The 21,912-nt window shown below is 38.6% G+C and overlaps 1 protein-coding gene across 16 annotated transcripts in view; it reads right to left on the bottom strand.

Moving 5' to 3' along the window:
- Positions 1-21,912, bottom strand: part of TRPM3 (transient receptor potential cation channel, subfamily M, member 3) — a 790,873-nt gene that overhangs the window by 387,876 nt on the left and 381,085 nt on the right. For all 16 annotated transcript variants that reach the window (XM_006894402.1, XM_006894401.1, XM_006894387.1 and 13 more), the window contains exons 4-5: positions 12,441-12,654; positions 7,285-7,409 (exon numbers count right to left, since the gene is read on the bottom strand). In XM_006894402.1, the coding sequence (XP_006894464.1) occupies positions 7,285-7,409; positions 12,441-12,654 (339 nt within the window). The remainder of the gene's footprint in view (positions 1-7,284; positions 7,410-12,440; positions 12,655-21,912) is intronic.

The raw sequence follows: 21,912 nt of genomic DNA, 5'->3' as shown, positions 1-21,912 counted from the left end.
GACAGCACATAACAACAAGCACAATGATTTCGGGAGCTGGATGGCTTCAGTTTCAATTCCAGCTCATCCATTACTAGTCATGAAGTATTGGGAAAGTACTGATCACTCTGTGGTTAGTTTCACCTTTGGTAAAATGGGGACAATGAGAGTTGTTGTGATGGGCTATCCAGTCAACTACGACTCATAACCATCCTATCAGCCTTGCCCTATGCTGGGCCATCTCTCAGATCTCCAACACGCCCAATCCCATTGTCATGGTCACTATATTGATCCCGTTTGCTGAGGCTCATCCTTTCTTTCTCTGACCCTCCACCTTTCCCAGTGTAATGTCTGCTTTCAAGGACTGGCCCCTCCTGACAACACATTCTATTCAGCATAACAACTTCTAAGTACCTTGTGACATTTCTAGATGTAAATGTCCTTTGTATGCTTTATGAAAGTGTTGGGTGATATTATTACTGTTATTTTCATTACTATTGTTGCATAGAGAAAGAGAGCGCGGGTAGACAGAGAGCCGTGCTCCCAAGCCAAAGGCGGGTGACTCTACCCCACGGCCCTCGGGCCTGCCTTTAAGTGTTTTTGGTGAATACATTCTTCTTGGTCGTGTAACCCTGGTAGGTTCACTTGCTGTTCAGAGGTAACTTGTGGTTGCTGTGAAGCCAAATACTGTTACCCATGGTGAACAGTGTTTGGTGGAGCTCCCTGATTAAAACAAGCTTGGAAGCGGGAATGGCATCCACTTCCACAGTAGCTTGCCTCTGGAAACCCTATGAACCTGGAGAAAGGACGAAAGTTTTACAGGAGGTGTCCAGGGCTTGGTTCATAGGGTTGCTATGAGTTGCCTGCAACTCGATGGCATTTAATAACAACAACAATATTGTTGCAGAGATCAGTGGTAAGCCTTTATGCTAAAACTCTTCCCACTTCCTGCTCCCAACCCTCTCCATGCATCGCTTCACTCTAGTCCCTGTCCCAAGAGTCTAGTACAAGTTGCCATTGTGGAGATCGTGACTCATGGAATCCTCAAGTGTGGTAGAGGAGAATTGTTTCCCATAGGGCTTCCCACAGCTGGTGTTTTTGGAAGTAGATTATGAGGATTTTCACTAAAGGATCCTCTGGGTGGACGTGAACTGCCAAACTGAGTGTGTGTACACCCCCTGTAACACTCACAGTTTTCTGCGATGACTCCATACAAACACATTCCACATCTGAGTCTGCAACCTAGATCTCACTCCCAACTTTCAGACTCCTAAGTTTACTGGTCAGCTGGACATTTTCACATGAATATCTCAAAGGAACCTTAAAATCAACATGTCCTGATCCAAATCCAGCATTTGCTTCACCAGAACTGCATTTCCTGTGTAAGTTAATGAGACAGATGTCTCAGCGGGTAGCTGAGAGCATGAGTGTGGCCCAGGCTCAGGCAGCACTAACTCGGTCTGGATAATGTAACAGAAGTGGATGGGCCTCCTTGTCTCTTATTTTTTTCCTCTCACAACTCTAAACTACATCTCATCTGACTTAATCATGGAAGCTAAATGGCCCATGCATGCAAGGACAATGATCAGGAACTGTTCTGCATTTAAAATATGAAGTGTATTTAGCTTGCTTCAGGGAAAAAGGAGAAAATGTGCCAACTTGATAACTATACCAGAATTAGCAAACAATTGTGATATTAAACTTGATTTTTCTTGGCCAGAGACATAAAGATGACATCAAAGAAATAATTCTAATTAGATATAAGAAATCTCTGTTAAGTTTATAAAATTCTGAGAATAAATCTGTCATTTACAAAATAGATGATACCATAGATCTGGAGCTAATTTAATAACCACATAGAGAATGCTTTGTAAATTTACCCAAACACAGTTTTCATCTTCAAGTGATCATGAGAAGTGCTTTTTCTTGTGATCATGGCTAGATTTTTAATCTGGCATGTGTTTTATTAATCTAGATTCAGGAAGAGACAAAATATAAAAGTTTTTGAAAATGCCCAATTACCTACAGTAACTGTGGTCAGATTATTTTGTAAAGAAGGAATTTTAGTCTAAAGGGTATGAATATGAATACTATGATCCGTTGGAAATCATTTCTTGACTTTACATGGGTAATCTCTTCATAATTATCTATCACAATAGATTCTCTAGAGATACAAAACAGAGTCTCACACAAAAGGATACTCATTGAGACTAGTTTTCAGTTCAATTTACAAGCATATTTGCTTTATCTTACCTAACAAAAAGAACATCATGCCATTCAACCTTTTCTTTTACTTAGCTTATTTGTTATTTTAGTAGTTAATAATATGAGCATTTGAGAAAGTTGAATCTGAGTTTTAATCCTGGGTCCTAGTTTGCTTATCTATAAAATGGCTAAAATACATACCTCAAAATGAGGATTCAAAAAGTGATGGTGGAAATTGGTCTCACGAATTTTGAGTATGTTGTCGGGAGGGGTCAGTACGTGGAAAAAGGCATCATACTTGTAAAGATGGAGGGTCGGAGGAGGAAAGGAAGATTCTCCAGAGGGGTTGACGCAGTGACTGTAGCAATGGGCTTGGGCTTATCAGACATGGTGAGGATGGTGCACAATAGGACAAGATCCATAGGGCTCATACAGTTGCTATGAGTTGGAGTTCACTTGATGACGCCTAACAACAACAATATTCTGATTAGAAGAGTCCTGGTAGTACAGCAGGTTAAGTGTTGAGCTGTTAACTAAAATGTCACCTGTGGGAGAAAGCTGATGCAGTGTGTCTCTGTAAAGGTATATGGCCTTGGGAACCCTCCAGGATAGCTCTCCGCTGTCCGACAGGGTTGGTACGACTCGTGGCAATGAGTCTGGGTTTGGGTTTGATTAGGATTATACTTGTTGCAGTCATATGAAGGTAAACAGGTCACTTAGAGAACAGTCCAAGCACAGATGAAGAGACAGAGTCTTTCAGCGTTTAAGGTTCTTGTCATTCCTTCATGTTTGTGCAAAAGAAACTACATTAGGAGTCAGCTCGACAAGCATTCAAAACCTATCTATCTCTGTTTTGGAGCAGTTATTAGTAAAGCTAGAGAAGAAGAAAGTTGTAGGAGAACTACAGTCAGGGATGTGGCGTTACGAAGAGAATTAGTCAGGAAAAAGAAACCTTGGTGGTGTAGTGCATAACCTGTCAGGCTGTTAACTGAATAGCTGGTGGTTCAGATTTCCCAGCCACTCCATAGGAGAGAGAAAGACAGTCTTCTCAGGTGAAGATTTACAACATCAGAAACCCAGCAGGAGCCACAAGTCCTCTGAATCACCTCAAGGGCAGTGGGTTTATCTTTTGTTTTAGTCAGGGAGATGTCTTGTGTGCGAGTCTTAAAGTTTGATGAAAGCATAAGGTCATGGGTTATAATAGTGGGAAGGAAGAAGGAATTATATGGGTAAGTAATAGAGTGTGGTTAGCCTCAACTGAAGCATTGTATGTTTTCATGTTAAGTGACAGGACAAAAAGTTACTACCATTTCAGTATTCTCAGTATTCACAGCCTAATAATCCTTCACCAAAATCTTGTTGATTTGAGCTATCAATCAAGAAGAATTTGATTAAATAGAGTTGATGATATTTAAATTTAAAACAGCAAACCTAGTCTTACCACTCAGCTGGAAAGATAATGTATCTTTTAAAAGAAGAAAAAAAAGGTTTATCATGCTGTCATTTCTCCCCTCTCCACACACCCCCTTATCATCTCCCACCTTGAATTGATACATAAAGAAATAGTTTTGCATTCAGATGCTTAGCTAAAAGAATAGTTCAAAAATGAGATTATTGATGTTGTTGTGAACTATTGTTACATGCCATTCAGTCACGTTTGAGTTGCAGTAACACTGTATAAAACAGAATAAAACAATGACTGATCCTACACCATTATTACAATCTGTTACAAAGAAGCCCATTGCTGCAGCCATTGTGTCTATTTGAGGGGATTCCTCTTTTTCAAAGACCCTCTGTTTACCAATCATGACATCCTTCTTCAGGGATTAGCTTCTTATTTATTATACCTAAATAAGGTAGGATGAAGTCCCATCATCTTCATATCTAAAGTGCCTTCTGGCTGCACTTCCAAGATTTTTTATTCTTAGCTTCTCTAATTCAAAATCATGTTAGTATATGTTGCAAATATATTTATGCATATAGCAAAGAAAACAGGGGCCAAAGTTAGGGGAATTTATTAATCCTATCCAAACACTCTAAAGGAGGGATTTGGTAGTCCTGGGGCCTTAAGATCTTGACCCTTGGTCATAGGTCTGTGAAAGCTCAACTGGTCTACAAAGATAATAATCTATGGGCTTCTTTGTGTGTAGTGAAGAGGGTCTTAAAAGTATTCATCTAAGGCGCAACCTTCAATATGGATTCATGCAGCCTTCAGTATAGATTGTGTCTCAATATCAAGAAAGCAAAGATTCTTACTACTGGCAGTGGTCATAATGGATGGAAAGGAGATTGAAACTGTCAACAGCTTCATCTTGTTTGGGTCCACAATTAACACCCTTGGTTCAAGCAGTCAGGAAACACGGAGACAACTTTCACTGGGAAAATCTGCAGTTAGAGACCTTGCTAAATTACTGAGGAGATGTCAGTTTGAGGACTAAGGTGCGTCTGATTCAGGCCATAGTCTTTCTGACTACTAGCTATGCATCCGAGATCTGGACAGTAAATAAGGATGACAGAAGATAAATTGATACTTTTTAGTTGTGGTGTTGGAGGAGAGTGCTGAATATCTCATTGATTGTGAAAAGAAGTAGATATGTCTTGGAGAAGGTGAAGCCAGATTGCTCCTTGGAAGCAAGAAAGCGGAAGCTTCGTCACACCTACTTTGGGCATGTTGCTGTTGTTATGTGGCATCAAGTTGGAACCAACCATAGCTGACCCTGCAAGGCAGTTAATGGCACATTTAGACATTTGGAGACAATGAAGACAATTGTCAATACTTCTCCCACAGAGCAGCTGGTGGGTTCAAACTGCCTCGGGATTACAGAACAGCATCTTACCAATCGGTCACCAGAGGCATTCCTTGCAGAAAGACATCAGGCTTGGAAAGGTGGAGGGTCAGTGAAAGAGAGTAAGACCCTCAACAAAGTAGACTGACTCCATGACTGTACCAAAGGGCTCGAGTGTGTCAGAGATTGTGAGGTTGGCACAGGATAGGACAGGGTTCACATCTGTTTTTGACAGGGTAGCTATGAGTTGTATTCACTCTGACATATAGTAATAAAAATACACTGTGACTACAACAATGGACGTGAGCATGCCAATAAAAATGAAGACACACAGTCAGGCTGGTGCAGCATTGTGTTGGACATAACGTCACCGTGAACCAGAGCACATGCCACAGTAACCACCACCACCAATTCTCCTTTACACGAGGCATTCAAGTTCCAAGATAAATGACAGCTACTGCTTCTACTAAAACAAACCAAACAATTTTAATAACACTTATTCAGCCTCTAACAAAACCTGTCTGAAAACCAGCACCACAGATAAAAAGTGATCTCTATTTAAAAAAAAATACTTTAGTATGCCAAGCATAAGAAATGTGTTTTTATATTATGATTAGATTTATATTTATCGCTAGTAAATTTCCTAAATTCCCTTTGACATTTATTTCCATAACCTCGACATTTTTCTGTGATAAACACATAAACTTGATAAGGAATTATATTTTTACCCCAAAATTATTACATTCTGATAGGATTTTAAAGGGGTAAAAATTTTTAGTAATACATTCTTAACTCGCTTGTTGCCATGGATTGAAAACCAATTAATAACTGACCCTCCAGTGAGTCTTCAGAGGCTGTAAATCACAGAAGAGGAAGCTGTCCATTTTTCTTCCTTGGATACACTGGTGGATTTGACCACGGAGAGAGGTTCTCCTTTGGTTAACAACACAACTCCCTGTTGACTATGCCAGTAAGGTTCCCAAATAATACATTTTTATTTTTTCCCCCTCATACATGATTATGATACAACAACAATATGATCATATGATGCTAATAGGCTTAAAGTTTATATTAATACATGTTCATTTTTGTATATAAAACGGAAGGGGAAAAGTAGAATATTCTGAATTAAACTTACTAAAAATATTTAGTTAAGAAGTTTATAGGAAAATATTACTTCTTTGTAAAGTTTTTGAAGATTTTCCACAAGAACTGTCAGCACTTGAGTAAAAGACTTTTTTAAAAAATGGAAACCTACCATCAGATAATTTTTCAATCTATCACATTGGAACAGTAAACAGCAACTATGTTCCAAATAACTTATAACTTGAAAAACTCCATTATCACACAAAGAGGGAAAAAAATTTACTGCTATTCAAGTGTCTGGAATTTGATGAAGAAGATACCAGGATGATGTAAATTTAGTAGATTTGCTCAATGATTAGATGAAAAATTAAAAACAAACAACAACAACAAAAACAACCCACATCCAAATTGTGTTTCCTAGTAATTTCATTTTTTTCCCTACGTAGTGTCTGCTTCTTCTCTTGATTCTTTTGAATCTTTATTTTATTTTTTTTAAGCCTTCTACATTTGTGCATATTTTACTGCCTTATTTTTCTATTCTCTATGCTAGGGTCACTATCATTCTTGATTGGGAAGTCAACATTTTCTAAATTCTGTCAGCACTTACAACTGGGTATTCCATGAACTGTTATTGCTATTTTGTACCATTTAGTTGGAAGCAACCCATAGCTGACCCTCCAGCAGGTTTTCAGAGACAATAAATCACAAGGAGGAGATTGTCCACACTCCAATGGAGCAGCTAGTGGATTCAAATTGCCTGCCTTTGAGTTGGGAGCACAGCTCCTTACCACTAGGCCACCAGAGCTCTGTGAATAAGGAAGATACAATGGATAGAAAAGTGGGAAGAATCTTAAGAATCTACATGAAATTGGTAATAGATTTGAAAAAACCGATTGTCTGTCACTAAAATACTCCTTATCTGAGTTTCACTTTGGAAGGCAGCAACTAAAATCAGTCAAACGGGTGTTATCCAACTACTTTTGACTCCTGGTGATCCCTGTGTGTCAGAGCAGAATACTCCATAGAATTATCAATAGCTGATTTTTGGAAATAGATTACGAGGCCTTTCTGCTTCCAAAGCACTTCTGGATGGGTTTGAATTGTGATTGTTTTAATTATTACATCGGGCTTTGGAATATACATATTTTGAGTATGAATTGTGTTTGACTCTTTAGATATCTCATCTGTTAGAAAAGTCCCCTAGAAGGACATCCTGTGACAGACTTACATCTCTCCCAATCAGATCCTCCTGGTTCTCCACAATTCCCCAGGGGGCGATGCCAATGGTGCATATCTTCCCCCGAGACTTTGATGCATGGTCCTTCAAGGCATCTCCAACATGACGAATGACACCTAAAAGGAAAAAAACAACAACAAAAAAACCAGAAGTCTTAATCTTCTTTTTTAAAGAAGTTAGGGAGCTCTCGTGGCATAGCGAGTTACACTGTTAAGCCAAAGGCCATTCCTCTCTGGCGCTACCCTGTATTCCACTCAGCTCCTCTGTGGGAGAAAGCTGGGTCCTGGCCTCCCACGTGACTGACAGCCTCGTGGACCAATGGAGCGTGAGCTATGAGTAGCTTCCTATTCAAAAGCAATGAGAAATCGAGTTTAGCAAAATTACTGTAACTGCTCTGAGGGTTAAATGCATTTAATGTAAAAAACTGAGATATTTACATATGTTGTTTGTTGTTATGTGCCGTCAAGTCGCTTGTGACTTATAGCGATCCTATGTACAACAGCCCTAAACTCCGCTCTGTCCTGTGCCAATCGCACTGTCTCTGACGCTCCCATCCCAATTAACCCAGTCACTGAATCAATCCACCTCACAGAGGGTCTTCCTCTCCTACGCTGTCCCTCCACCCTCCCAAGCATGATGTTCCTTTCCAAGGACCGGTCTCTCCTCACAACATGTCCAAAGTATGTTAGACGGAGCCTCAGAATCCTTGCCTCCAAGGAGCCACCCGGTTTAACCCTTTCCAGGACAAATCTGTTTTCCTAGCAGTCCATGATATTCTCAATACTCTTCTCCAGCACCACAGCTCAAAGGCATCAATTCTCCTTCTATCCTCCTTGGTCATTGTCCAACTCTCTGATGCATAACAGGTGATTGCGAAGACCATGGCCTGTATAAGACGCACCTTAGTCTCCAGAGAGACACCATTGCTCTTCAGCACTTTGGAGAGGTCCCTAACAGCAGACTTTCCCATGGCAATGTGCCTTTTAATTTCCTGGCTGCTGGTGCCAAGACTGTTGACTATGGAGCCAAGCAAACTAAAGCTGTGTACAATCTCTATCTCTTCACCGTCCATCCTGATGTTGCCAATTGGTTCAGTGGTGAGAATCTTTGTCTTCTTGACATTGAGCCTCAATCCATATTGTAGGCTGCAGTCCTTGACACTCTGCAGCAGGTGCTTCAGGTCCTCTTCAGTTTCAGCAAGCAGGGTTGTGTCATCCGCATAACGCAGATTGTTGATAAATTGTCCACCAATCTTGACCCCACATTTCTCCTCATAGAGCCCAGGCTCCCGGATAATCTGTTCTGCATATAGGTTGAAAAGGTATGGAGATAGGATGCATCCCTGGCATACGCCCTTCCCAATTTTGAACCATGCAGTGTTCCCTTGCTCTGTTCTGATGACTGCCTCCTGGTCCAAGTATAAGTTTCGCATTAGAATGATCAAGTGTTCTGGGATTCCCATTCTTCTCAGAGTCAGCCATAATTTGTTATGATCTACACAGTCAAATGCCTTTGCATAGTCAATGAAACACAGACAGACATTCCTCTGGTATTCCCTGCTTTCAGCCATGATCCATCTAACATCAGCTACAATATCTCTAGTACCACGACCCCTTCTAAACCCAGCCTGGACTTCTGGTAGTTCTCTGTTGATGTACTGTTCCAGTCGTTTTTGGATAATCTTCAGTAAAATCTTGCTTGCATGTGAAATCAATGATATTGTTCTGTAGTTTCCACATTCTGTTGGGTCGCCTTTCTTTGGGATAGGAACAAATATCGATCTCTTCCAGTCAGTTGGCCAAGTGGTCGTTCTCCAGATTTCTTGGCACAATTTGGTGAGCACGTCCATGGCAGCATCTGTTAACTGAAGTATGTCAATTGGTATACCATCTAGTCCTGGAGCTTTATTTTTTTGCCATTTCCTTCAAAGCAGCCTGAACTTCTTCTTTCATCACCATAGGCTCTTGCTCATATGTTGTTTATATATGTTCTCCATTTGCACATAGAGAACTTATATTTAGAAGAGAAGATAAACTTAATGCAGTTATCCTAGATGTAGCCGCCTGATCTAGAATCTAGCAGTATATAAGCAATATATTTCTAATTCTAAATCATATTCCTAAACATCAAGTTTATATGAAAAGAATAAGTGCAATTATTTAAACTTAAAAGAAACTTTTCTTGTATTATAAAACACAATGATATGTTAGTATGATCAAAAACTAAGACCTTCACCGTATTCTGTATATAACGTCATTTTTTAAGAAATTAAAACAGGATGGATTCACTGTTGTTGAGTCAATTCCAATTCATGGTGACCCTCTATTGACTCTCTGAGGCTGTAAAGCTTAGAAGGAGCAGACTAGCTCATCTTTCTCTTGAGGAGTGGCTTGGGTTTAAACTCTGCACCCTTTGGCTAGCAGCCGATAGTTTGTGTATGAGCTAAGATCATTTGACTAGTTATTTTACTCAGTTTTGTTAACCTTAACTCCATCTTTCTATTTATTAATACACAGTGTGGAAAGATTATTTGTAAAGAATATATTTACATACTCTATGGAAAATTAATATTAAGATAATATAAATGCAGACTTTTAATTTTCATCATCCAAATTGTCTTCCTCCTTTGTTATCATAGATTTCCCTGTCATTTTGTTAAGTCAGAAAATTCCATTTGTAAGAAAGTAGGAAACTCACTTCTTATTTTCCACGGAAAACAACTTTAGAAAGAGAAAATTTTCTAGTCTTTTAATCTCTGTTTTAAATGAGTATTTCTTACAAAATAGCTATAAAATATATCCTCTTATTAAAATGGGATTTATCAAGAAAAATCACATCCAGTTTCATCTCCCATATAAAAGCTGATTTGATTTACTTTTTATTTGAGTAGAATTACATATGTATTGGAAATGTCAGTATGTCACCTCCTAACTTCTGTCATGATTTATAACAATGTGACAGGAAAAGCCCTTGTTGGGGAAGTTAAAAGGTCATCTCTGTGACCTCTGGAGCAGGCACAGAGTAAAGGCTCAGAAACTTTGTTCTCAACTAGCCACACACCTAGCAACTGAATCATGAGGGAGGACTCGTAGTAAATTGTTCAATTCTAAAATATCCATAAGGTAAAAGGGAAAGATTCTCCTTTAAAAATCAAATAAAAAAATAAGGCAGTTGGCCCACATTGACCTATCCTTGGAGACTTAAAAGAATATTCATTTCAATTTCTGGTTTTGTTATGGATTTTCCAAATGAAAATGTTGGTAAATAAATACCAAAATCAAATTTATGAACAACTTAACTTCTTTTGCTATTATTTTGTAAAGTTCTTTTTAGGGTTAACCTTGGAAAATAAATTTAACTTCAAGAATGATTCTTCCATTTTTCTTAATTCTTTGCCCCATTGTCTCTTACGTGTCCCATGCCTCCCAACATTTAATACTTCACTTGGTGCTTTGAACTGAACAGTAATCCTAGAGTGAGGCAGAGACATGCTCTTTCCAGAACGACAGTATCAACATGAGTTTCTTTTGAGCCTCTCACACCATTTGCATTGGTCTATACACAATGCACACCTTATACATACAGGAAAGCAGTACACTGGGCACTCACAGGCAAATAATTCTAGCTGAGTGCAATTTTGATCCTCAAACCTGACCTATAATTAAAACGACTCTGTAGGTATCAGATTACTGCAAAATAAACAGTAAAGAGATGATTGAGTAAGTTCTTCTAAGATCATGTCACTTATGGAACAAATTAGGATTTCACTTAACAACAGTGGGCTTATGCAGCCTGCAGAATTCACTGCTAAAATGTTTATGTCACTGTGTGCTGACTGTTCCAAATTCTAAGTATTTAGGAGCATTCTTAGTTTCCATCTCACTTAAATATCATCCAAAATTTTTTAAAAAAGATATTGTTCATTGAAATTGTAACTGAATTATAAAAATTTCTAGTTGGTCCAGACTACATTCAAATGGACTGAGCTCTGCAGCAGACTAGGATTGACTGATGGTGCCAATATTTTTGTGCTTCCAATGGAGAGTTTTGACTCAGGCTCAGGAAATACGTAAAAAAAAATTTACAGTCATCCATTATATTATCTGTTGCACATTATTAATGCTCGGCAGATGAGTACTTAACTCTGAGTGGGTTTGTAAAAATTGATTTGACAGCGTTGCTGTGTCATGGGCATGTAAAAAATAAGACTAAAATTCATAGTAGTGCACGTTTTGTATTGGTGCAAGAATGAGAGAAATCCTTTAAATACAGGACACATAATTCCTTGTATTTTACTATCATAATTATAGAAATGATTTTCTTTTTTTTTTTTAAAAAAAAGCTAAAATAGGTTGTCACCAAATGCAAAACTGCTTAAAAAGCAAAGGCAGAAACTTCACTTAAAGCATAGGTGCTGCATAAGAAACACACTGAAAGAATAAATAGAAAGAATCATGGAGAACTGAGAGGGATGAGATTGTAGGGATGATGGAGAAGAGATCAGGTTGAGGGAAAAGGCAAATTATAGTGAGGATTTGATGTGCTGTAATAAATGGCATGGATCAATTTAGCCAATGTAATAAAATGTGTATGAATGACTGAAAGAAATCCAACAAAACAAACAGAAAAACCCTACTGAATGCAAACATGGCATCTTGGGCTATTGAAAACAGCTCATAAAAGTCCACTGGTCAAATGTTCACACATTCGGTATAGGTAACTGTTAAGCATCCTTACTTGATATGCAGGTTTAAGTCATTTTTCTCTATTAGGAATCAATTGTATACCTATCATTTAGGTAAAGGAAGGAGAGAGAATCAGTGAGTATAAACTCATATGTAGGGGATGAGGAAAGGATTCTAAAGACCTTTATCCATAGGAGAAAACAATCTTAGTCACAGCTTTCTTGTGATTTATGCTGCCTTTCATGCCAGGAAATGTAGAGGGTAAGAAAAGAGAGAAAGGCCCCCATCAAGATAGATGTATAACGATTATCACCACGGGTTTGAACATAGCAGAGATCATAAGGACAGTGCAGGTTGGAGCAAGGTTCAGAGCTATTGCTCACAGGGTCCCTCTGAGTTGTAGCCAGCTCCATGGCACCTAACCACAACGTGCTGCCTTTCTCAACACTACTTCCAATTTACCTGTGTTAACCCCTCCAGTGAATATCCATGCTCCAGTGGTCATAGCAGCTTTGATGAGACCTTTCCCAAAGACTTGCTTGAGTTTTGGCTGGAGTTCGAAGTTCTGCAGGCCCCCGTGGACAGAGATGAGCAGCTTGGGAAGCTCCAGTTGCCATTCCTTGGTCATCAGGTGTAGGAGGAGATCAGGCTTCGTATCAAAAGACACACGCACGTACTGGAAAAAAGAGAGGCCACAAGAAATCAGGGCACAGGGCTGGGCTCTCCAAGGCTGGGCTCACTGAGGCTTTAATGACTGCCGTTGTGCATGCAGGTATTTTAAGAGAATGTGTCCTGTGAAAACAGATGTTTCTAGAGTGGTGATCACTTGCGTTATTTAAAAAAACCCTTTTATTAGACAAAGAAATTAGTAATTTTAAAGGTTTTTAAAATTGTATATTGATACAATATACTCTAGTATATTTTAATCTTCTTAAAATGTTGTGAAGAGTCAGTTCTCTCTGGAATGAATGATTTTCTCCAAGGATATAATTTACTATCCCTTTTTTTCTTTGTATCATAATTCAAACGTTTCTTTTCAATATAGGTAATCCCTTTATACCAACTGGGCCCAAGATAATTTTGACACATTCTGAAAGGCCCTGCATTTTTCTATAATGTTATATAAATCTTACAGGAAGGCAAAAGCTGGTAATGTTTATTTAAATCTATAACAGCTTACCAAGTAACTTTTTTTCTTTTGAAGAAAACAAATGACAAAAAGCATGCAAAATATTCATGTCAACTAATTTAAAAATTAAAGCTAATTGCAGTCATCAGAGTCTTACCAGATGCAACTAGAAATTAAATTACGAATACATATAAATGTTACCAACATATACTATGATAAACATCTAACCAAAGTCAAAACCACTCATTTAGATCTCAAAATAATGATCTAAAGATTTCCACCTATAGTTCGAAATAACTAAAATCTCAGGCAAATAAGTTTGGATGTCTTCTGAAATGTGTTGCTGGATTGCTAAGAAGTCATATCATGACTTGTTAGGAAAGTAGAGAAGCTGGAAACTTGGGAGGTGAGTCAACATCAGAGCAGATTTTGACCCTGAGGGTTTCTTCTAAACTGTAGAGACCTTGAAGGTTGGTTTGTTTGGTTTTTTTTTTCATAGCTTAAGAGAAAGCTAAGACCCTTTATAGCATCCGTTACAAAAGTGAAGAAAATAGCTCTAAGATTTTACTGCATTGGGGAAAATATACTGTCAGTACTTATAAACACAAGCAAGCTCTTCATGCATGCTTTGGGTCCACATTTACACCACCAGTATGGTTTGAAAGATCTCAAACAGAATATTAAGTATAAACTGGTTCTGGTTGGGTGATGTCCCAGATAGCTGGCAGAAAGAAATTGAATCTTCTTTGGGGGAGTACACAGTCAATCCATGTCTCAAGTAATACTTACAGGAAAATAAGCATTTCAAAACAAAAAAATAAAATCACTAATCACACAAAGAAACTAGAATGAACGAGGATAGATGGGAGCAATAGGTATCAGAGTAATTCTCAAAGATACTTAAACCACTCAAGGGGGGAAGGAAGGGCTGAGGATGGGCAGGATTGAAAGCACAGGATGCAGAGTTGGTGGGTGGAGAGAGTGGGGGAAGGAAATGGGAAGGATCCAGGCGAAAAGACAGGCAATGAGGGGCAAAATGAGGGGCAAAGTCCAATGGTGATTAATTTTATAAAACATAATGCATGAGAATGATTGTGTGCAACACATTGTGAATGAAGAATAGTGTGAAACACAATGTATATGAACTTTGTAAGCAAACCAATGAAAATATAGATACTGAAGTCATCAGGCTCAAAACATAAAAGAGCTACAGTTAATGTGTTTAAAACCACAAAACAGACGACTGTATGTATAAGCACGGAACAAGAGACTCTAGAGTGTGATTATCTAAGTTTGAGAACTAATCCAATAGAATTCTAAAATATAAAAGACAATAATTTAAATGAAAAACCATAGTGGGTTAAAGAAACAAAATTAAAAGAACTGGAGAGAACATAATTAGTTCCTCCAAGGTTTTACATTGTTTCTTTTATATATGTATTTTCAATAAAAGAAGAAACTAGAGAATGGAGAAAAAGTTTTATTTGAAGAAATATTAGCTTGGAATTTCTCAGAAGTGTTAAAAGATACTTACTAGTCCTTGGATCCAAGAAGGTGAATCGCAAGGAAGAGAAATAAAAGACCTGACAGATTGACATACTTATCATTTTCCATTCTTACTACTATCAAGTCACAATTGACTTGAAGCTGACCCTCCATTGGGATTCCAAAGCTGAAAAATCACATGGGAAGAGATTGTGCACCTGTCTCCCAAGGAAGGGTTGATGGATTTGACCCCACAGAATAGATAATGCCTCTAGTTTAGCCGTACGACTCCTTTCAGACTATGCCACTGTACATGCCATGGAAGATGCCAGAGCAGGGAGGGATCTTAAAAAGCAGCTAGAGAAAACCCCATATATCTAAAAAAAATTAATCTTTGAACCAAAGACTTTATCAATATCACCAAAGCCTGTATCTTCATTGTTCCAAGAGGAATTTCATGTTTGCCTAGAATTCTATGCAAACAAACATAACTTTCAAAAATAAATATATTTTGCTGTTGCTGTTCTTGTTGTTATGTGCCAGTGAGTAGCATGTGATTCATAGTGACCTTGTGTATAATAGCCCTGAACCCTGCTTTATCCTATGTCAACATTACTGTACCTGACACACCTACTCTCATTACCCCAGTTACTAAATCAATCCATCTCATCAATGGTCTTCTCTCTTTCTCTGTCCTTTCACCCTTCCAAGCATGATGTCCTTCTCCAAGGCCTGGTCCCTCCTCGCAACATGCTGAAAATATGTCAGGCAAAGCCTCAAAATCCTTGTTTCCAAGGAGCAGCCTGGTTTCACCCTCTCTAAGTCGAACCTGTTTGTTCTCCTGGCAGTCCATGGTATATTCAATAGTCTTCTCCAGCACCTCAGCTGAAAGGCTTCAATTCTCTTTCTATCATACCAAGTTATTGTCCAGCTTTCTGATGCATAGCAGGCAATTGCTGAGACTATGGCCTGGATCAGGTACACCTTGTCTCCAGACTGATGTTGTTGCTCAACAGTACTCTGGAGATGTCCCTGACATAAGACTTTCCGAGTGTAATTCATCTTTTGATTTCCTGGCTGCTGATACCAAGAGTGTTGATTATGGAGACAAACAAACTAAAGTTAACAATCTCTTCACTATCAATCATAATGCTGCCAAGCTTTTGCTGCACAATATGAGAAGTGGTATATTTTGTACACAAATTTAGATGCTGATGGGAAGACATTTATCAGAAGAAATTCTTAACACTAATGTGGTTTCTAGAGGCAATTTAATCAGATGGAAGGAACTTGCCTATCTTTCTTTCTCCTGCAGAGCAGCTGATGAATTTGAACCAATTACCTTCAGGATTGAGTATAGCCTCTTACGATGCCTCCAGTGCTCTTCATTAAACAAACATAACTTTCAAAAAGAAATATCTTGTGTTGTACAATAGGAAAATTGGTATATTTTGTGCATAAATTTAGATGCAGATGGAAAGATTTCATCAGAAGAAATTCTCAACAATGACATGCACTTTTATGCTAGGCAAGGATCCTTGGTATCGCAGGAGTATTAAAGGAGTGCAGAAAAATACTAGTGTTTCTTAAATAAAAAGTGTTTTTAAGATTATGTATACTGAATGACTCTTCATAAGAAAGTTGCCTAGGTAACTAAAGCTGAAAGATTAAAAAATGTTCCCTATGTGTATACAGGTTGTACATGTATACACATAGGAGACTAAGGTGCGCCTGATACAGACCATGGTTTTTGCAATCACTTGTTATGCATCAGAGAGTTGGACAATGACTCGGGAGGATAGAAGGAGAATTGACGCCTTTGAGCTGTGGTGCTGGAGAAGAGTATTGAATGTACCATGGACTGCCAAGAAAACAAACAGATTCATCGTAGAAAGGATTAAACCTCCAAGGCTGCTCCTTGGAGGCAAGGATTCTGGGGCTTCGTCTGACATACTTTGGACATGTTGTAAGGAGAGACAGGTCTTTGGAGAGGGACATCATGCTGGGTAGAGTGGAGGGACAGCGCAGGAGGGGAAGACCCTCTATGAGGTGGATTGATTCAGTGACTGGGATACTCGGGATGGGTTTGTCAGGGGCAATGAGATTGGCACAGGATAGAGCACGGTTTAGGGCTGTTGTACATAGGGTCGCTATGAATCACAAACGACTCGACGGCACATAGCAACAACAACAACAACAACATGTGTATACAGTGAATCTGTGATATTTGAGTAGTTAATATTTGGTAACTCCCCTGGACTGGATCTGCATCACGTTGACTAATTTCTGAAAGGGGTATATGTAAAATAAGACAGATTGGAATAACAAGCCTTCTCAATTATGCAAATAAAAATATTGATAATGAGGGGTACTAATAAATTTTATTTTTAAGCTACTATTCTCATATTCACTAACTTTAATGTGAATTTCATTATGCCTCAAAAATGCTTATATTCTAAAGTGAGAGAGAAATTTTTCTTAAAGTCAGAAAATTATCTTAAGTAGAATAATTCAAACTCGTTACTATTGCGTTTGGAATGACTTATAGCTGACCATCCAGAGGGTTTTTGGAGGCTGTTAACTGCATGGAAGAAGAGTTATTAACTTTCTACTGATGGATTTGAACTGCCACAAAGGCAAGCTTTGGGTTAGAAGTACAATTGCTTATAGACTTTGCACCAGAACTCCCTTTAAGTATAAAGATATTTCTGAAATTTGGTTTCCTAGAATTAGATTACCCTTTGCAAACTTATAGTGTAAGTATTAAAACTTCTGAAGGACTGTATACATGTAGTTTCAATGATTCGAGGATGAAGAAGGGATAACAATGTGTTTCTTTGAAGTGTAGCTGCAGTGATGGCTCCTGGGATTTACAGATGTTTAATTTACTTTCCTCAGCCAAGGATTTCATTTAACCAGGTAAAACAATTTGAGATGCAGAGCTACAGTTAGTATGTGGGAACAAATATGCACACATTATTAACTCATGTAGTGTGAAGAGATATTACAATTCATATTAAATTGCTACAGACAATGTGTAATATTTTCAGCAAGCTTGACCTAGCTAAGTGACATATAATGAATTTCAATTATTCATGATAATTGGTAAAAATAATCCAAATACATTTTTAGAATTAAGCCTGTCTGGTAAATAATTGATGTTGGGGCTTCTAAAGTTATCCCAAAAACTTAATAGCAAGGAACCAAAGTAAGCTGTACAGAAAATGACCAGCACATCTATTATATATGCTAAAGTTTCTTTTGAACTGAAGTTTCTTTTTTTCCTCCTTTTTCCTAGTTAGGAACCTAAGAGAGGCTTGGTTATTAGCACAGAAGGTTTTTTACCAAATTAAGTGAGTTAATGAGTGACCCTAAAGGTGTTATGTGGCACAGTTCATGGGGAATTGCACCACTCACCCAAAGGCAGCACCTCTCTGCTGGTTCAAATCCACCAACTGCCCCATGGTAGCAAGATGGACAATATCTTCTCATGCAATTCAGTTTCAAAAAAATCTGATGGAGAGTCAGTGATGAGTCAGTTTCAACTTGATGGCAATGAGCAGAAATGAGTAACCCACCTCTCCCACCCAATTTAGAGATTAATAAACAGAGGTACCTGCTATCTGACTCATAGAAGGCCATGCAGTTCATGGCTCTCTTTACATATTTCTTGGCATTCAATTCCCAAACACTTAATTGTGCTCATACTGCATCTATTACTTCAAGAAGCTGTTGTTCCAGTGGAGCAAGAGAACACCAGATGGTTTAAAATCAGGAGGGGTGTGTTTCAGGGTTGCATCCTTTCTCCACACCTATTCCATCTGGATGTTGAGCAAATATCATTAAGAAAGTGGCATCAGGATTGGAGGATATGAAACACTTGCTGTAGAAGATCAAGGACCACAGCTTTGGGTATGGTTTGCATTTCAACATCAAGAAAACAAAGGTTCTCACTTCAGGATCAGTAGTCAAAATTATGATAGTTGAAGCTGTCAATACTTTCATCTTGCTTGGATCAACAATCAACACCCTTGTTACCAGCAGTCAGGAAATCAGATGTACTGCAGTGGACAAATCTGTTGTCAAGGATTCTCCAAAATGTTGAAGAGCATTGATGTCAATTTGAAGACCAAGGTATGCCTGATTCAGGTCATGGTCTCCTCAATCACCCACTATGCATCAGAGAGCTGGACAATGAAAAAAGATGATAGAAGAATTGATGCCTTTGAGCTGTGGAATAGTACTGAATTGGCTTCCAAAAAGAACAAACAGATATGTCTTGGAAAAGGTGCAGCCAGAATGCTTCTTGGAGGTAAAGATGGTGAAGCTTCATCTTTCATACTTTGTTTGTTGTTTCATCTTTCATACTTTGGACATGTAGCTTTGCGAGACTATTCCTTGGAAAGGGACATAATGCTTGGGGAGATAGAGAGTCAGCAAAGGAGAAGAAGACCCCAGTGAGATAGACTGACATGGTGACTTCAGCAATGGGCTCTACACTGTCAGAGATGATGAGGATAGCACAAGACAGGGCAAGGCTGTTCATAGAGTTGTTATGGTCACACTCGTCTCAAAAGCACCTAAACACACAGCAAGTGGGGAAACAAAACTAAACTAGCAAAGAAAAAAAGTAAACCTTGTAAATGTCTTATATCCCAAGCACCTTTGTGCTTTATACTATACATGTACCATTTAATGCCCTGCTCCAACAACCCTATGAGGAAGCAGTGGTGGTTCCCAAGTCACGACCCCAGGAAGGGCAGAATGAGACACTGTCCTGGACCTGCACCATCAGTAGTGGCTTGTGGACTAGACTTCCATGATTCTGGGGGCTTTCACTGGCTGATTTTCAGAAGTAGATTACAGGCCTTTCTCTCTAATCCGGAAGCTTTGCTGAACTTGTTTCAGAATCTTAACAGCATGAAAGCCATCATGGCAGAGGGGTAGTGACCTCACATGAGATGAACTGGTAGGGAATCAAACCCATGCCTCCTGCAGGAAAGACAGAAATTCTACCCTTCAACCACCAATGCCTCAGATTAGGAAGTAGGCATCAACCACGTGTTACACATGAGAGACAGAAAGGACCCATCTTGGTCTTCAGTTTACATCATGAGTACGCAGTGATGAGGGATTCAAATGCTCGGGTCCGTCTAACTCCATCGCTCTTGCTCTTGACCTCAAAGCTATAAATGCTCCTTTCCTAAGCCCTAATGATCCACTTCCTGAAATGGTCTCAACCAGCCCTTCCCCTCCCTTTCTTAGGTTGCCATTTCAAAAATAGATTCTACTTACAAGGATGTCAGTTTAGATTGTGGCAATAGTCAACAGCGCCCAAGCCGTCCTACTAAGTACCAACAGGCAGGCTTCTTTCTCTAGTTCTTTTTGATGGTTCTTCAACCATTCAAATTCAAATGATTGCATCATACCTAAACTGTATCAGGTCCCTCCATTTGGGCTATGAGGGTCCCCTATAATTTGGCTTTACCCTATTTTTAATAGTTTCCTCCACATCTCTCTGCATTTGGCTAAGTCCTAATTCCCCATCATTTGTTTCTTCCGGAGACTTTTGTTTTATCCAAAACGACTTTTCCTAAAAATAGTCATGCAAGCTCCTAATGTGTAATATAACTTGGAATCAAAATCAGATATTTTCTCTGACTCTTCCTTCAATGTGTCAGTCTTATTGCTGCAAACTGTAATCTCCTGCAGGGAAGAGACCATGTGAGATCTGATTATTATTTTTTAACACTTTCAACACTGCCTAGCAAGCGGTTAGAAAGGAGCTTAGAAATATCTCTGAGGGAAGCTGAGTGACTGCGACAAAGACTGCTAATTACCAATAACAAACGTCTGACTTAGTTTCTTATCAAAGCTGCTATTACACTGGAGGTGCATGTCAGGCTTCACTTCTCAAACTTTAGTGTAATCAGCCGCGGATCTTGTCAAATGCAGGCTCTCTGATTCAGTGGCTCTGAAATAAGACTTGAGGATCTACCATTCTAAGCAGTTTCCTCTGAGGACCACATTAGTAATAAGGTTTAGACCCCTTCTCCAGTCCAGAGATCCCAAGGAGGTGTTTTGTATTTGCCACTTGGCCAAATGAAATAAAGAATATGAGATAGTCTATGTGAAAACCAGCAAGAAGAATTGAGGAAATACTGGAATACTTGTCACAACATACGTGAACCTATAGCCATCAACAAACTACTCAGTGTCTCCACCAATAGAATCCTTTAACAAGATGAAGACTTAAATAAGGAACACTGATTGACTACAGATCACACTTGATTACCTAGAACCTGGTAAATGATACAGCTATCAGGAGGCTGTTCTCTTTTGTGTTATTCATTATTTGTCACTTACTGTGTACTGGAAAATAAAAAACAAGATACAATGAAGGAAGTGCTTAAATGAACCAGTTTTCTACTTTTGGTTTTTTTGGGGTAGATGTTACTGTTTAGCCAAGCAAATGGTTTTACAAATAAGTAATTAAAATAGAAAGACAATATGACACTTGGAGTTTAGATAATGATTCAAATTTTTAAATTATATTATTAAACCCATAGAATCCTGGTTATTAATTACGCTCTCCAGGTGCTTGTAATGTAACAGCTAACTTAAATGCTGACTAAGCAGCTTCATAGTCATAAGTGGTTACACCCAGGATAATTAATCACTTTCTGCTAAATGGTCAATGTGATTCAAAATTAGAAGCTATTTCTGTAACTGGATAAGCAATATCGACTGTTCTCGTGAGAGTTCAGTAATTGCTAAGGAATCACCTTACAAAATAACAAGCATGCTTCCCAATGCACGTGCTAAATTTTGTAACCCTGGTGTGATGATGTGTGTAGTTTTATGACTTTCAGTCATTGCACTGGAAGACATTTAGCCAATTTGAGCATCTTCTCTTGTTACATGGGGTAATCTTGACCACATCAATGCCACTGTAAGGATTAAATTGTGCAATGCTTTTGAATGTGCCTGAACTTGTTGCTATCTAGTTGATTATTATAGTATAATGACCTTATAGAATAGTGCAGCACTGCCCCAGAGGACTCTTAAGCCTTTAAATACTTTTTTTTGGAAACAGATTGCCGTATTGTTGTGTCATGCTGCAGCTGGTGGATTTGAACCACAGAACTTTTGATTAGTAACCAAATGCTTAACCACTGCATTAGCAGGGATTCCTTAAACAAGCCTGGTATGAGGTAGGGGAACTCTAGTGGTGTTGTCCATAGGGCATTATAGCCTTGGAAACCCAATATGGAAACAGATGTATATCTATATCTATATCTATATCTATATCTATATCAT

The sequence above is a fragment of the Elephantulus edwardii genome, unplaced genomic scaffold, assembly GCF_000299155.1.
Source record: "Elephantulus edwardii isolate Elephantulus edwardi_28Jun2011 unplaced genomic scaffold, EleEdw1.0 scaffold00141, whole genome shotgun sequence".
Classification (NCBI taxonomy): Eukaryota; Metazoa; Chordata; class Mammalia; order Macroscelidea; family Macroscelididae; genus Elephantulus; species Elephantulus edwardii.
This window is presented reverse-complemented; position numbering and strand designations above follow the sequence as displayed.